Source organism: Anabrus simplex, chromosome 7 (assembly GCF_040414725.1).
Source record: "Anabrus simplex isolate iqAnaSimp1 chromosome 7, ASM4041472v1, whole genome shotgun sequence".
In the NCBI taxonomy this organism is placed as follows: Eukaryota; Metazoa; Arthropoda; class Insecta; order Orthoptera; family Tettigoniidae; genus Anabrus; species Anabrus simplex.
The window spans coordinates 113,366,073-113,382,754 of record NC_090271.1 but is presented as its reverse complement, the minus strand read 5'-3'; the positions used below and the strand labels follow the sequence as shown (position 1 = coordinate 113,382,754).

Here is a 16,682-nt window from a genome sequence, read left to right as displayed (position 1 = left end):
CCCATAACACAAGATCAGCAAACCAGTTTTACAAAGATTCCACAAACACTACTAAATATGGTGTTAAAAGCATTTATTATTCAGCAAGCACGTCTTTAACAATTTACCTCCAAAATTGAAACAAACCAATAAGTCGTACAGATTTAAAAAAGAAGTACGCAGGTACTTCCTTGAACAATATGTTGGAGAATAAATCGATAACCACTGTGTATTTATCCACCTACATTTAGTTTATTTTGAATATCTTCTTTTTTCCATGTAAAATAATGGTATTATAATGTAATGATATTATGATGTAAATCAATATTTGTAAAACATTCCTTGTTATATGTATACCTTATCTCTTAAATGAAACTGAAAGCTGCCAAGCTGTGATTGTAAAGGCCAGTCCCTCCTTGAGCCACTAGCTCACTGGGACATTCTATAACCGATAAATAAAATAAATAAATTTTAAAAAATATTACTTCCAGCTCCGTGGCTATCTGGTTAGCATGCTGGTCTTTGGTAGAAACAAGGGGTTTCCAGTTCGATACCGGGTAGGTCGGGAATTTTAACCTTCATTGGTTAATTCCTCTGGCTCGAGGACTGGATACTTGTGCCATCTTCAACATGAGATTTCATTCTAGATAGAGCCCAATCCTCATAAATGCGCAGGTCGTCCATGGGCGCCAACTAGAGGGACCTGCACCAAACCTCCGGAGGCCATACATTATTATTATTATTATTATTATTATTATTATTATTATTATTATTATTATTATTATTATTATTATTATTATTATTATTATATGATTCTTTATTTGCTATTGATTTTAACACTTTTTTTTCAGATCCGAGATGGTTTACAGAGACTTAGTCAAAGAACTATTGGTTCTAACACTCTAGTTCAAGGTGCATTGCCTGCTATCCTGAGCAATACACCACAAGAGTTCTATGATGGCACAGCAAAAATGTTGCAGGTAAAGTATAACAACTGCATAAAATAAATATGAAAATAAGTCATAAACAGAAAGATATGAAAATAAATAGGAACACATAAAAGGTAAAACACAAGTGCAGGTCAGCTTTGGAAGAGCACCCTGCTTTTACCTGACTTTCTTCTTATTGTACACTTCCCACATCACGACTGAAGATCTGTCAAGATGGTTGCCCTCATGAGTGTTAATATCTCTCCTCCTGATGATGCTAGGAAGCTGAGTAGCTCAGGCAGTAGAACACTGGCCTTCTGAGCTCAAGTTGGAGGGTTCAATCCCTGCTTTGGTGGAATTTCAATGTGCTCAAATACGTCAGCCTCATGTCGGTAGATTTACCAGCACATAAAAGAACTACTGCAAGACCAAATTCCAATTCCTCAGCATCTCCAAAAAAACCATAAAAGTATTTAGTAGAACAGAAAACAAACAATATTATTATTATTTTATTTTACATTATATGGCCTACATTGGAGCATCTTGTCAATTATACAAAGGATTTCTTGATTTCCTATCAGCCCACTATTTTTTCATTCTGGGAGATGCTGCCTTCCTTTGTTCTGTTGAAAATACCCTCCCATTAGACCTTTGATTGATCTTGGTCTGTAGCCTGGTGTGTGTGTGTCTTGAAGTATCTTAATTTTTCCTGTTTTGTTTTTGAGCTCATCTATTGTTATTTGTAATTCTTTTATATCCTCCTTAATTTCCGTGATCCATTTAATCTTGGTCTTGCTATTCGATAATTTTTCAATTATCCTTCTGCTAATTCTGGTGTCAGGTGTTCTGATAAGATGTCCAAAGAATGATATACGTTTTTTTCCTAATTGTGCTCAATATTGGTTCAATTTCCTTATAAACAGTTTTATTTGATGCTATTCTCCATTGTCCATTAACTCAATACTGTTTATTCATGCATGCTCTAATTTTTTTCTTTCTGTCTTAAGTACTGGTATTTTGTCTGCTTCAGTTGCATTAGTAGTTTTAAAATTGGTTTTACTAGCATAAATTATTTCTGGCTGTGTGATTGTTTTATAATGTCTTAATTTTGTTTAATTTCATTATTCTGTTATGCCAAGCTGGTTCCTCATTAAGATTTCTCCTAAATACTTAAATTTATCAACAATTTTGATTTCTTGCCCATCAATTGTTATTTTATTTACCAGTGGGGGATGCATAAACATGATCTCAGTTTTTCAAAGGATATTGTAAGACCTATTTTTTGTGCTATTTCCTGTAAAGATTTAATTTGATGTTGAGTTTCCTGAATATTGTTGGACAATAGAGCAAGGTCATCAGCAAATCTTGAACAGTTTAAACTTAAATTTTGTTTGGAACTTCCAACTTTTATGTTCTTTGGGTTGACCTTGTACCATTCCCTTATTATAAATTTGAATGCACAATTAAATAGTAATGGTGATAAACAGTCCCCTTGTTTTAAAACTATTTTAATCAAAAATGGTTCAGAAACCTCTCCTCTAAACTTTACTTTTGATATGGTACCGGTATTAGTTACCTGTAAAGTAAGTTCTATCAGTTTAATTAATTTAGGATAGAGTCCCAAATTCTGTAAAATTTTTATCATTGAAGGCCTATGTATAGAATCACATGCCTTCTTAAAGTCAACAAATGTTATTACTATTTATAGGCTTGTTTTGTTTTCTATAGTATGCCATTCTTAACTTTAGAGTGATGATCTGGTCAGCACAACTTCTCCAGGGTCTAAGGCCTCCTTGGTATTCTCTCTTTTTCTAGTTGATCTTTAATCCTTCCATATAAGATCTTGAAAAAATCTTGTACAGTATGTGCAATCCAAGATAGACAATCCTCTATAATTATCTGGATTACTCTTATCTCCTTTTTTATGAAGAGGGTGTATTAAGGCTGTTATCCAATGTTCTGGAAACTGTTCAGTGATCCAAATTTTTGTTAAAGCCATGTGTAAGGAAATCTGAACCGTATTACTTGAATATTTCCACATCTCTACAAAAACCTAGTCTTCTCTGCATGCCTTATAATTTTTAAGTTCTTTTAGTGCTTTCTCTAATTCTTGAAATGTGGACAGTCTGTGTTATTAAATTTGGTTTTTATTGGAGTATTTGTATTAATTTGTGATAGTTCCTTAGGTTCTTCACAGTTCAAAGGTTTTCTGAATGCTTTTGCCATAATCTCAGCATTTTTACTACTGCTATGTGCCATTTTTCCATTTATTCTTTCAACATTAATGTTGGAGGAACATATTTCTGTAGTTGTCTTCCAAAACTTTTATAACAGTCTCTAGAATTGGTGTTATGATAATTAACTTCAAAGGAGTTTATTATATCCATATGAAATTCTCTCTTAATTTTTATAATATTTTGTGAGAATTTCTTCCTGATATATTTTAGGTTGATAGCATTTTCTTCTGATTTATGGGTTGAAACTTTAACCATGCCTGATGTCTCTCTTTATGAATTTCACCACATTCTGTCGTCCAACAGGCATGTTTTTTACGAGGGTTCAATGGAGCTAAATTTTCAGCTTGTTTTTTGAGAACAGGGATCAATTCTTCAAGGTCATTTGTCAGTTTTATTGTTTGCATGACTTCTTTATATTTACAATTTTTTTTAACTGGTGTAGGTCACAATTGCTTTTTATTTTATTAGTTTTGATATTCTTCTTTAGTGGTGTGAATTTAAGTTTAATTTGGACAATGTAGTGATCAGAACAAGTATCTATTCCTCTTAATAAATTTACATTATAAATTTTGTTATAGAAAAATTTATCCATACAAACATTGTCTAGCTGCAATTCTCCTTTCCTTCAATCAGGATGCTTCCAAGTTTTAAGCTTGTTTGGTTTCCTTTTGAAATATGTTCAGCAAGTTGTTGACAATTCTTGTTTGTAAATTTATGAGAAGCCTATTTTCCAATTATATCTCTGTACTTTTATTCCCTTCCTAATTGGGCATTAAAGTTCCCTAATAAAATTTTAACATTAATTATTTACTTTGTTTATTATGTGCTCAAGGAGACCCCAAAATTTATCCACTTCTTTCTTTGTTTGTGTTAGAAATGTTTTTCATTAGTAGGGGCATGGGCATTTATTATTGTATAAATTTTGTTTGTTGTTTTAAAGGTGAAAGTTGCAATTCTTGGTGATATAGCTTGAAAATCAATTATAGAATCTATTACTTTTAAATTCACTATAAATCCTATTCCAGATTGGGAACATGGATTCTTAACTCCTCGGTCAGGTATCCCATTGTAAATTCTATAACCTTGTGTTTCAAAAGGTTCTTCCATCGTGCTCCTCATTTCTTGAAGGCCCACTACTAAAATTTGTTGTTTATCTAATTCATCTGTAAAAGTCTTAAGTCTTCCAATTTTACAGAGAGAATTAATATTGTGTGTTGCATTGTAGTTAATTTGTTGATGTTTAATCCTCTTAAGTTTAGTTGGTTGCAAATGCTCCGACTCATTGCTGTTTCTCAGTTGGCTCCCCACCGAATCTGAAGTAGCCTTCTCCTGAAGCCTGATCGGACAGGACGGTGGAATTATTTTCCTAAAAGACTTTGCCACATTGACTATCGAAGTGGAGCAAGCTCCGATTTACAACTTTGGTTGTTAATCACAGAGGTTGTTGTGTGTTTGGTCCATGAGAGCTATTTTATTTCGCTCAAGTCTGCCGGCGAGCCGGTGAGGACCCCTCTATCCGTCACCTGTGACGCGTCATGTCGGAGTATCATCTCTCCACCTGCTAAGACGACACCATAGTAGGTTTGTGGTATTATTATTATTCATGTTTCAGTCTTTCTGTATATGACTTGATCTGTCACTCATTTGTTCCTTCCTGTTACTTCAACATAAAACATTAAATGTAAGTATACTGTACTGTATCTGTAATCAATTTGTCATAGCATTACATGATTACTTTCTTTATTTCTCAGGACATGGCAGAGATGGCCTACTTGTTATTATCGAGCGTGAAAGGTTTATCTCCAGTTATGCCTCAGGGAGCAATGTACATGATGGTAAGAAGCTTATTACTGGAGGATTTCTTTCTTATGCCTTGAATGAATTATAACATTTATTTTTACTTTTGGTGATTTTCTTTTTAGTTACAGTTGGTTCTTAATAATATATTTCATTTTTATACAGGTTGGGATAGATATGGAAGCCTATCCAGAATTTGAGTCAGAGCTAGATTTTGTGACAAGAATGGTATCTGAGGAGTCAGTGTTCTGTCTTCCAGGAGCGGTAAGTAGGCTTACAATGCTGTCCTACCATTTATAGTAGATATTGTTGTTATGAATACAAGAAACTTGTCCTCTTTCTAAACTCTGACTTCTTGTTCTCCAAAAATTCATAACGATAGATCCTTCCTTGTAACTTTAACATTAGCATGACAATTTAATTGGGTTATCATGTCATATACATAGAGGTAGGAACAGGAAAAGAATTATATAATGACAGATCAGTATGAGAAGAGGGATGAATAGAAAGAGAAGACAAGGACATACATGAAAATATAAAAGAATCAGAACAATCGCCACAACTTCATACTTCGCTGACTTCAAATAGATGGGTTTGCTCTTCATCAGTCACAGTTCCTCTACATCCCTTTCTCCTCGACAAGCTTCTTTCTGCTTCCCAGCATCATCAAGAGGACAACATCAACACTCATTTGGGGGGGGGGGGCATATTGACAGATCTTCATAATGTGGAAGCTTTAGGATAAGAGAAAATCCAGATAAACATAGGAAAAGGGAAGAGACAAGAAAAAAGATAAAGATGAATACAAGTGGTAATAGACAAACACAGAAGGAGAGAACAGTCCCAAAAGGTCAATATAAGTGTTGGCAAGGAACAAACAAGTGTAAAATCAAGTCACATATAAAGAGATAGGAACATCAAAAGGAACACATAATAGGTCCATGTGGAAAAAGGGAGCAAACGTGAGGAGAGGACAAATGTGAAATCATGAAGGAACAATGACAAATAGATGGGTTCTTTCCTCATCAGTCCCAGTTCTTTTACATTAATTTCTTCTCAGGCCCCAATGAGATAGTTTCTGCTTCCAAGCTTCATTGGGAGGTCAGGCAATAATACTCATTGAGAGGCCATCGTGACAGTTCTAAACAGTTTGTCATAATGTACTAATTTTTGCCATCATTTAGTAAAATTCTTCAATTTAACAACATAGAGAACAAACAACACTTCATTTCTTAACTTTTAAAGCTATAAAGTTAGCCCAATATATGCCATTTATGACTGGTCATGTGCTAAACCTGTGAGAGGACAGATACACTGCTCAATTTCCTCTATGTTTGTAAAAATAAAGGTTTATTCATAAGATATTTATAATTTGAAGTTGTGGCCAGTATATTAATGTCCATAAAAGTAATTCTTTTGTGCTAAAATATTATTCCCATTCAATGCTCTGTACAGAGATGTCCTGATTTTTTTATCCAACTAAGCAGAATTTCTATGGAATTGAAAAACACTTGAAGTAATATTATTTTATGAAGTAAGGTATTGAAAAAAACCATATTAATTGACAGAGGATTGAATGACCCAGGCTTTAAAGATTCTGCTCTAAACCTCTACATTTGATTGATGCTAAAGTTGAACTTCCTCCACTACTTGTTGACATTTTGGGAGAATAATTGCATTATTTGTTGAAGTTCTCTTTAAATTACCATCTTGAACATGGAGGAACATTTATTTTGCTGCCTCTCATAGGTTAGTTACTCTTTAATTTATCCTTTCACTTGTTACTGTAATGGTTTATTTTTGTTCTTACAGTGTTTTGATTATCCCAACTACATGCGGCTGGTTCTGACTGTTCCAAGTGATCTTCTTCATGAAGCTTGTCAACGAATCAGCCAGTTCTGTGAAAGGCATTATGTGGGCCATTCCAAAGTAACAGAGAGCAGTAGTGGTTTGTGCATTGTACATTCTGTGGAAGGACATGCCATCTGTGGAGGCAGGCACCCATGAACAGTTAGAGATGACCTATGAATCTAACATGCTATTGGTACGTTACATCCAGGTGCTTCCCTCGCTTAATCGAGTTCAAAACCTGATAACGAGCTCCTGAAGGGCTGTAGGTTACTGAAGAAAGGAGTATATTGATCTCACATCATTGCGTGGCTCATATTTCATTGCAGATTCAAGTGCAGTTCTTTGACTTATCATATGTCAGATGTGCATCTGAAAATACGGTCCTGATTTGTATTTGGTTGAGTACCAGGAACAACATTGAAATCTTTGATGATTGCTGGATTTTCCTAATAAAAGTTGCTATGAGGTCATAAAGTGATACAGCAGAGCACTGATTATCCAAATTTACTAGATATGTGCTTAGATTTTAAATAATTGGTTTGTTTGATGTGTTTATGCAAATATTGCATATAATGAGTTGAACATGTTTTGACAGGCTGAAATATTGTGTAATGTAAGTGCATTAAATGTAATGGTGTCTCTCTTGGATTGGGCCCTTGTCAGAACATGAGTAAGAAGGTAGAAGTAAATAAAATTTGGAAATTTTAAATTTCAAATTCTTTCGGTAGGCCCGACCATATTCAGAGATCATAAGACAAAGACAAAAGACAAATTATAACCATTAATTTTACTTACGGTAATCTGTTTTTCCAAACAAGTACTTTCTCTAGTGCATTGTTATAAATCACAATGAAGCTACAAATTTTGTAGAATTGTCTGCCATTATGTGCACATGTGATATATTTTTGCTAAAATTGGAAATCCTTGTGGTTAAACTGAAACTTATATTTACCCACAAGAACTTACAGATTTTCATAACCTAACTTAAAGATCACAATGTACTTAATAGAGTAAATTGGTACGGTAAACAAACATGAAGTCATTATGCAGAAGTTTGTAATTTTAACCTTCCTGCTAGAGACTGTCAACAAAGGAAGTGAAAATAACAACTAAATTACAGATGAAACCGAAAAGTGATAAGAGTCCAGGTTTTAATTACAATAAATTTAAAATTCTCCAATTTACCGTTAATGTTCATGATTAAATGAGGCAATTTTGTTTTAAGGCTTGCTATATTAAACAAGGTTGTACTGTATATTTTTAACATAGTGTCCACAGAACTGCTTTATCAAGTTTCCCTGACTTTCCCTGACCTAATTAAAAAAAAATTCCCTGATTCACAAATATGAGTGGCAAGTTAATTCTCCAAACAGCATGTTTTACAAAAAAATAGGAAATTCCAGCCTCCGCCATTCCCATAGCTGACCTAATTCTCTCTCCACTCCCTTTTTTCAATTATTTATGGAAAAACAATTACATTTCTGGACACATTATATTAAAAAAATGTTTAAAGGTAACATGTAGGCCTAACATATACCTTTATCTTATCATTTCCAAGGAACAAAGTACAACTAGCTTATTAATAGAGTAATTCAAATATGAAAATAAAATTATTTTACCACAGAAATCTAATAGGTACCGGTACTCTTGAGATCAAAAGTAACGAACTTATGTTTCTAATGTAGGCAAATATAATGAATTCCAATTAGTCTAAGTCCATATGCTAAATAGTTTACAAATTTGAAGACAAATCAGTCATAGGCACCATAGGTTTCTGACTTTGAAATTTTCTGAGGAAAGGTTCAACATCTGGCAAAATACTTCTAAAAGCACTTAATTTTGCCTTAAGTAGTGGATTCTTCACAGCTTCTCTAAGGTATATTTTAAGAACTTGATCAATGCACCATCCATTTTCCAACCATCTTATTGCAGTGAACTTGTAAGGAAATGTGGTTCTTGTTGTTATGTCTATAGGCTATATTTAGCATGTCAGGCAGGACTAAGTTTAAAAAGATTGTGCAGAGTTCTGAAAAAATTAAAAAGGACCCAGTCAGTTTTGAGATCCCAGTTCTCATGTCTCAATTCACTGTATGCAAACTGCATATGCCTATATCAAGAAGAGATTTGGCCTCGGGGTTAAGCATTTGCAAATGACTTTTAAGTTTTATAATAAAACTGAAGTTAACATTTGGGCCATACACTGAGACTTGCAAAATATTGCTGAAAGGTACGGATGGTCCATGTATAAACCTATCTAATAAGTGATCCACAGTTGCCCTGCCTAAAAACACACTATTCCAATACCTTGTTGCAACTTTCAAAGATTTATATCCCTAAACCAAGAACGTAGTCAGAGCACTGTTTGAAGTCATTTTGCAAACTTTCTTTAAAATATGGGGCTAATCCATTATTTATAACATAGGAAGCCTTAGTCTTGCTCATAGTAAAGTTTTGAGCAATTTTACTGTCTGGGAACATTGTTTTGAATGCTGTGGAGGTTTCATTACAAGAGTTGAGAAACATTTTTGCAGTGACAACCTGGAGAGCTCATATGGCTTCAGCCGATATAACATCATCTTTATTCACATTGCAAGTCTTTAAACTCCTTCGACTTGTTCCTGGCACTTCTAATTCCTTTGTAGCTGCGGATGTAGTGCTAACTGTTGGCTGCATATCTTCAAGTGGAGATGGAGTGGAGTATTCTTTGCAAAGAAAGACAGGGAGACTTTGCTTTCATGTATTTTAGCATGAGAAGTGACTGCTTGTTTGCCCATATTACTAAGTAGTTTGAATGATTTACAACACACTTTACAATATGCTGAAGTTGCATCATTTACCAATATGTCCAACCAACCACTCAGTTCGGGAAACACTTTACTGTCTAGCCAAAGTTTATTGAATGTACACTGCTTGTAAGCCATTGTCATTAGTTTCAAGAAAGCATCTTAGAAATGAAATAAAAAATAATAACATAAAAATGGTTGAAAGAAATGATACCAGGGCACAACAAAAATTGTAGAATTGTTATGAACTTCTTGTGAAAAAAATACATGGAAAAGAAATGCTACAACAGCCTGGGCTACAATAGACTAGAGCCTAAAAATATCCCCTTAAACCTATCATTGGGGGAGATTTCCCTGACTTTCCCTGACCAAAATTTTATTCCCTGACTTTCCCTGACTTTCCAGAATGTGGACACTATGTTTTAAATAGTTTTACTTGGAGTGGATCCTAAATATTTAAGGTACTGGTATATACCTTCATGAAGTATATCTACAATATATGATTTCTTCTTATTAAACAAGTACAACTCATGCATTTTATAAACTAACATTCTTATATTAAAATAAATAACCAAAGCTCTGTTGCATTCTGTTGTTGAACCTCATATTTTAAAATGCTTAAAAGTTAAACTGTGATATCGTATAGGCATTTGGTCACACAAATGTAAAATCTATGTATCAAAAACTTTCTAATTACGTAGGATATCCAGGAAGTTAGTTCCATTTGCAGATAGTGTTACTGTTATCACTATGTACAGAATTGTGTGACAGCATTATAATTTCCTTCTTTCATTGTAAAGCTGCTGTCACCATAAGGAGTCAAGAAGAATGATCCTTAGTTGTACTAATACATTATTCTGCTCAAGACAATAGAGTGACCTATCAGTTTTGAAATATTCTTAATTACTTGAAAATAATATGAGTGATTGTTATTGTATACATGGTATTCAGTTTAAAATGAATGGTGAAGATGTCAGAAGTGATTTGAAAGGTTATTTATTAGAGAGACTATTTTTCCCACTACAGGGTTGTTCCATATTTTATTTTATACTTTATACTTTCATTCTTAGAGGGTCTGAAACTCTTCTTTTATTATACTAAATGCTAAAAGGGGCTGATAATTTTATTTTGTCCCTTTCAAAAATAAAATCACCTTTGCTATTTATTTCTTTAGGATATAACTTACCAGTTGTACATTTTTTAATATATGTAACTCTGAAAAATCCACAGCCTGTTTCCAGTCATTCAACTGGGTCAGGAATGGAATGAATGAAGCCCCATCTAGCGGCAAGGATAGAAATTGTGCCGACTGCCGAAGCCTGTTGCACTCCTCTGGGGCAATGATTAATGAATGACAGATGAAATGAAATGCAATGATATTGGAGAGTGTTACTGGAATGAAAGATGACAGAGAAAACTGGAGTACCTCTAGAAAAATCTGTCCCACCTCCGCTTTGTCCAGCACAAATCTCACACAGAGTGACCGGGATTTGAACCATGGTACCCAGCGGTGAGAGGCCAGTGCTCTGCCACCTGAGCCACGGAGGCCCAGAATGACAGATGAAATGAAATGATATTGGAGAGTGTTGCTGGAATGAAATATGACAGGGAAAACTGGAGTACCTGGACAAAAACCTGTCCCGCCTCTGCTTTGTCCAGCACAAATCCCACATGGAATTACTGGGATTTAAACCACGGAACCCAGCTGTGAGAGGCCGGTGCGCTGCCGGCTGAGCCATGGAGGCTCTTTAATATATGTAACACTCATGATATCAAAATAACAAGATTATATATATAAATACAGGGCTATTTTTCAGCCAGAAGGGTCTGGAACGTGTTCCAGTAAATATTTAGGACTTTAAGGCTCTGCGAGCAAAGGATAATATCACACTCTACAAATCTCACAGCAGTTTAACAAGGCAGATTTGGCTGTTTGAAAACTGAAAGGTCAATAACCTGCCTGTGGCTTTTTATCGTGAAGATGTATAAGCAGTTGAAAGCCTGCCATTTAAAGAGTGGATAAGAGGATAATTTAACCAAATAACAAATAATGTGAATCGTTTCCTTGATCCAGTAATGTTTTATGAGTGTTTGAGAAAATGGAAAATTGCCTTCTATCTGCAGAAGTGAAGCAAATTCCAGGGAAGGAAAAAATGTTTATCCAGAAGGTTGGCCAGACAGAGCAAAGAAGGAATGATACTTTTGTTGAGATTGAAATAGAGTTTGTGTATGAGGTTAAAAACTTCTCAATGACAGGTTGTTAGAGATTTTTGTGAATTCTTGACAAAGAAGAAAATATGTATTTCATTACTGCAGTTAATAAACACTGTCAACATCACTCCCATCTCTACTGCTGCTCATCCCAGATGGGCCTGATTATTTCACCAACAAAAGCTTCTCTGCAAATGAAGACTGTAAGCAGACTGATGTTCTTCAAGCTGGTTGGGCCTCCTCTGCATGGTTTTTCAACTCTCAGGATATGTCAATTCCTAGTTTCTGAAAGGCAGGCATCTAGCAACAAACACAAAAAGTAAAGAATTAACTTGTGAAGATGGCAACAGTAATGTGATGAGCCCAGTTTGGAAGCTATTGTGAAAATTAAAGCATTTAAAAACTGCATCTTTGCAATAATGTTTTATTTCCATTTCATATACCGATACTTATATAATATCCATTTATGAAAAGTAAGAGAATGAGAGTTTTGAAGGACTGGTATGTTTTGATTTTTCTTGCTTTATGAAATGAGAGGGCAGAGTTCCAGTAAACGTATACTTAGAAAGAAAGCCCTGTATAAATAAACAAACATAGTAAGTTTGTCTCTACACTTGAGATTTTCGCCTCGTACTTTGTTTTTATCTTGACTTAGATTTTCAAAAGCCGAAAGTGGGTTCAGTTCAATTTTTCCCTGTTTTCCTGATTGTTTATTTGTTTATTACATCATCGTGGGAAATGGTTTAATGGAATTTGTTGAACATCAATATTTAAATTCAGAAATAGTTGGGTTGTGCACAAGGCTATATATTATATTATATATTATTTTAAGTGCGAAGGTAATCCCAAAAATAAGGTCTCCAATTTTTTTATAAATACATAGACCTGTTTATTTCTACAATGGTTTACATCATTTTACAGCTGGAACATTTAACTACTTTTCTACATAATCACCATTTCGTCGATGCATTTTTGTAGACGCTGTGACAGTTTTTGTATGCCCATGTCATACCAGCTTGCTGCCATGTTGTTCAGGAAGTTGTGAACCTCATCTTTTACCTCGTCGTCGGTGTTGGCACCCATTTTACGCACACCTTCCAGTATTTCAACTTTTCCGTTAAAATTCTGTGAGCGGCGCTTCGGGAAACCTTAGGAACCAAAGTGCAGAGACCTTCGTCGTGAATTTCGGCTGCAGACTCTCTACTCCACTTATGAACATTTTTGACATCCATGCATTGGCCGTATCATCCAATGGGAGCTCCATTCTTAAAGGCTGTCAAGCCAAGACTGAGTGACTCAGTGCGGTGTGCGCATGTTTATATGCGAGTGCGGGAAACACTCTTCACAATATTGTGACCAACAGTCATACAAACAGAGTTCTGTATTCATAAAAACATAGGAGTCCGTATTTTTGGGATTACTCTCAAAATAGTGTGGTCTTCTTCTTCTTCTTCTTCTTCACCGAGTGCCGATTCATTACCGGATGTTGGCAGTCCACATGGTATTCTTACTTTTGTTGACTGCAGTTTGAACTAGTTCTGTCAATGAAGTATTGAACAATATCTCCAAATTTTTTAGCCAGGTCATATGAGGTCTTCCTTGCCCAGGACTGCTGGCTACTTTCCCTTTAAGTATTAACTGAAGGGAGTAAAAACGTCTCAGAATGTTTCATTATGTGTCCCAGATATTCAATTTTCCTTTTCACAGTTTTAATAATTTCTGTGTTCTTTCTGAGTCTCCCCAATACTTCATGATCTTTTACATGGTCTGTTCAGGAGATTATCAATAGGAATCTATAGACCCACATCTCAAATGCAGTATTAAGGGGGCCAAGAGAGGAAATATTCAATTTCTTCATTAATTTCTGATCATCTATGTTCCTTGTATTTTTACGTACAAGGAATAAGAACAAACATATTTGCGATAATATAATTTTTAGCAAAATTTGACAGTGTAAGACTCTTTTACTGCAATTGGTGTTAAAAATGGTAGGTGCAGTAATTCTGTTATTTTCCTCCAAATACAATAATTACTGTCACCACCACCACCACCACTCATTTAATCATACATTTACCATTTTCTTGCTGTTGCTAAATTTAGGTTCTACTTCTATTGCATTGGCTTACATAATTCTGTGGTACCTGGCAATGGAGCTACAAACTAGAAAATACCCAAGTAACAGAAAATAATATGTTTGTATCACAAATAGTGCATGTTTTCTAACATAGTTAAAGGTGATTTTGTCATAATTTTATGTAAATATATATACAGTAATGATGTGCCTCAAATTTTGAAATATCTGAACATGCTTTAATGAAACTCAGCTAGAATTAAACTCTTGAAACAGAGTCAGCAATGGACTGTATGCCCTGTATGTTGGGAAATATTCTCAGAGGAACTTACTTGTTTAATGTTACACAACTGATGCCTCAAAATGATAGCTTAAATATAGTGCCATAAACATTGTAAGGTAACTGCATTATTGCTATGAATAGCTTATAATTTTTCAAAGATTTAAATATAGTTTAGTTGACATGTTCTTCAAATAAGATGGGCCAATTAGAAATTAGGTTGAGTGTTTTTCCCTATAATTTCTATACAGTAACATTTTACACTACAAACCATGCCAGACTTTGTCAAAATCAAATGAGATATACCAAATGAGCTGGCTACATAGTTTGAGTCTGCGAGCTGTGATCTTGCACTTGGGAGATAGTGGGTTTGAGTCCCAATGTCAGCAACCCAGAAGATGGTTTTCCATGGTGAGTTTGACCTATACACAAACTCTTTTAGTCTCTCTTGTCACTATGGAAGAAACCTGCTTAAAATGTATAAATTGGAAATGTGAACAAATATGAATTTTGGAATAAAATGATTAAAAATTGACCGGTAAAGAAACAAAATCCTTTTGTGCTAGTAGGCCTATACACGTGCAGTCTCTGATAAAGACAAATTATTTCACATACAACGGCTATTAAACACTATAGCAGATTTTTTGTAGATTTCTTAAAACATTAGGGTACTCCTAAAAATGGTTACTGACTGGACTGTATTACCGACAGAGTACTATTAAAAATTTCATTCCTCTTAGAGTATACATAAAATACAGAAAAGAAACAACACTGCTTTAATCAAAAATCGGTGTTCTCTTCTGGCAAAGCCTGGAAAGCATCTGTCTACTCCTTACTTTGCAAATAAATGATATTGTACCATTTCTCTGCCTGTAATTGATAATATAAAATAATATAAAACAGCCTTACAATGAAATGATATTTGAAGCTGGTTACTGTTACTCTGATGAAAAGAGTAATATACTTATAAATTATTTCGATTCACCTCTCTCCTAAGATGGAGAGCTGGTGCAATAGTTCTGATGTTTATATAAACTAATGACTCCAGAATATGCACTGTATGTTCTGAACATTTCTTGACAAAGTTTTCCTCTTTTTTTAGTGTAAAATGTAGCTTAAATCACCTACAGACAGCAAAACAGTCTACAAAATTTTTACTTGATATTTCTAAATAAACAATGCATCATGTCTTGGAGGTGGAAGAATATAAAACAGCCTTACAATGAATTGATATTTTAAGCTGGTTACTCTTACTCTGATGAAAAGAGTAATATACTTAAGCTTATAAATTGTGTTTTTGTTCTGTTATTTATTTCCAGTTGAATGTTTTGATATATTTCTGATGTTATTTATTACTGAATAAATGATGTATCTCTGATTCCCTTTCCAAGAATCATGAAGAACAATTATATTTTTTATGTTAGAAATATATGTTGGTATGTATTTTTATTATACAGAATAAAGTTGTTTTATAGTTACACTGACTTTTGATATTAGCATTGAGTAACCACCCTTCCTACCTTCCAGTGTTAAGTTCTTCTTTTTTGATATCCTAATCACAAAATGTGCCCTGTGATATATAGTCAGATAAAAGACTACTGATTTAAATGAACTTCTGTCAAATCTTGGATATTTTCTACTGTGAAATTCTGCTCTCCTTGAATATAACAGATATTATTTTCCGGGCGTGTAGGCCATGGTCCAATAGGGAAAGTAGCTCCCAGCATTTCATCGGAAACTGCGCTTGGCATTCTCAAGGGGTCAGCTCACTTCAAAAGTCAGTAGTGGATTGGAGCTGTAACTGTGTGCTCCCAATACAAGTGTATAGTGGTGGATATTTTGCTGTTCTGAGTGAGGGTCGGTGCTATATTGGTTGACTATGGTGGCTGGCAGTCACTGGTTGGTTGCATCGAGCAAGTTGGCCATGTGGTTAGGGTTGTGCAGCTGTGAGCTTGTGTTTGGGAGATAGTGGGTTTCAGCTTTCATTATCGTTGGTATCAATACTGCATTGTTAACCAGGAAAGGATCTTCTAACAGAAAACTCTGACCACTGACCCTGGAAATAACCAGGAATTGAGGTAGGCACCTCCCTAGTTATTTTTCACTTTCATCATGTTAGGTACACTTTTTGTTGTAAAATGTCATGAAGTTTCACACTTGTGGCCAGAGCTTACCGATCCCCTTTTAGAAGAGATCAAAAATGAAAGGTCGATTCCACTATATCGCCGAGCGTTAATGGAAACGGCTTTCGCAAGTATCAAACTCAAGATCAGTACGTAAGAGGCAGGATGCTCGTGTATACAAGTTCTAACTCACAAGGCAATAAACTCAGCAGAGCGGAGCGCAGAGGAAGGCATAATACATAAAGCCGTACTTCGGAACATTAAAAAAACAAAACAACACATTAATGGTGGGCCATACCCAAGAGGAGTTATCGTGGTAAGTGCATGTTAAATCATAGGAAAGGAATACCAGAAAAGAGAACTCCCAAAGCACAGAATTCTTTTTTTTAAAGATAACATATATATTGAATAAAGTTTTCAA

The 16,682-nt window shown here is 34.7% G+C and overlaps 1 protein-coding gene across 1 annotated transcript in view; it reads left to right on the top strand.

The window, feature by feature from the left end:
* Tat (Tyrosine aminotransferase) overlaps window positions 1–15,606 on the top strand; it is a 76,153-nt gene extending 60,547 nt beyond the window's left edge. Inside the window, exons 8-11 of the mRNA XM_067150988.2 lie at window positions 831–959; window positions 4,897–4,980; window positions 5,108–5,206; window positions 6,755–15,606. Of these exons, the coding sequence (XP_067007089.2) occupies window positions 831–959; window positions 4,897–4,980; window positions 5,108–5,206; window positions 6,755–6,949 (507 nt within the window). The 3' untranslated portion in view covers window positions 6,950–15,606. The remainder of the gene's footprint in view (window positions 1–830; window positions 960–4,896; window positions 4,981–5,107; window positions 5,207–6,754) is intronic.
* Window positions 15,607–16,682: the final 1,076 nt, after the last annotated feature.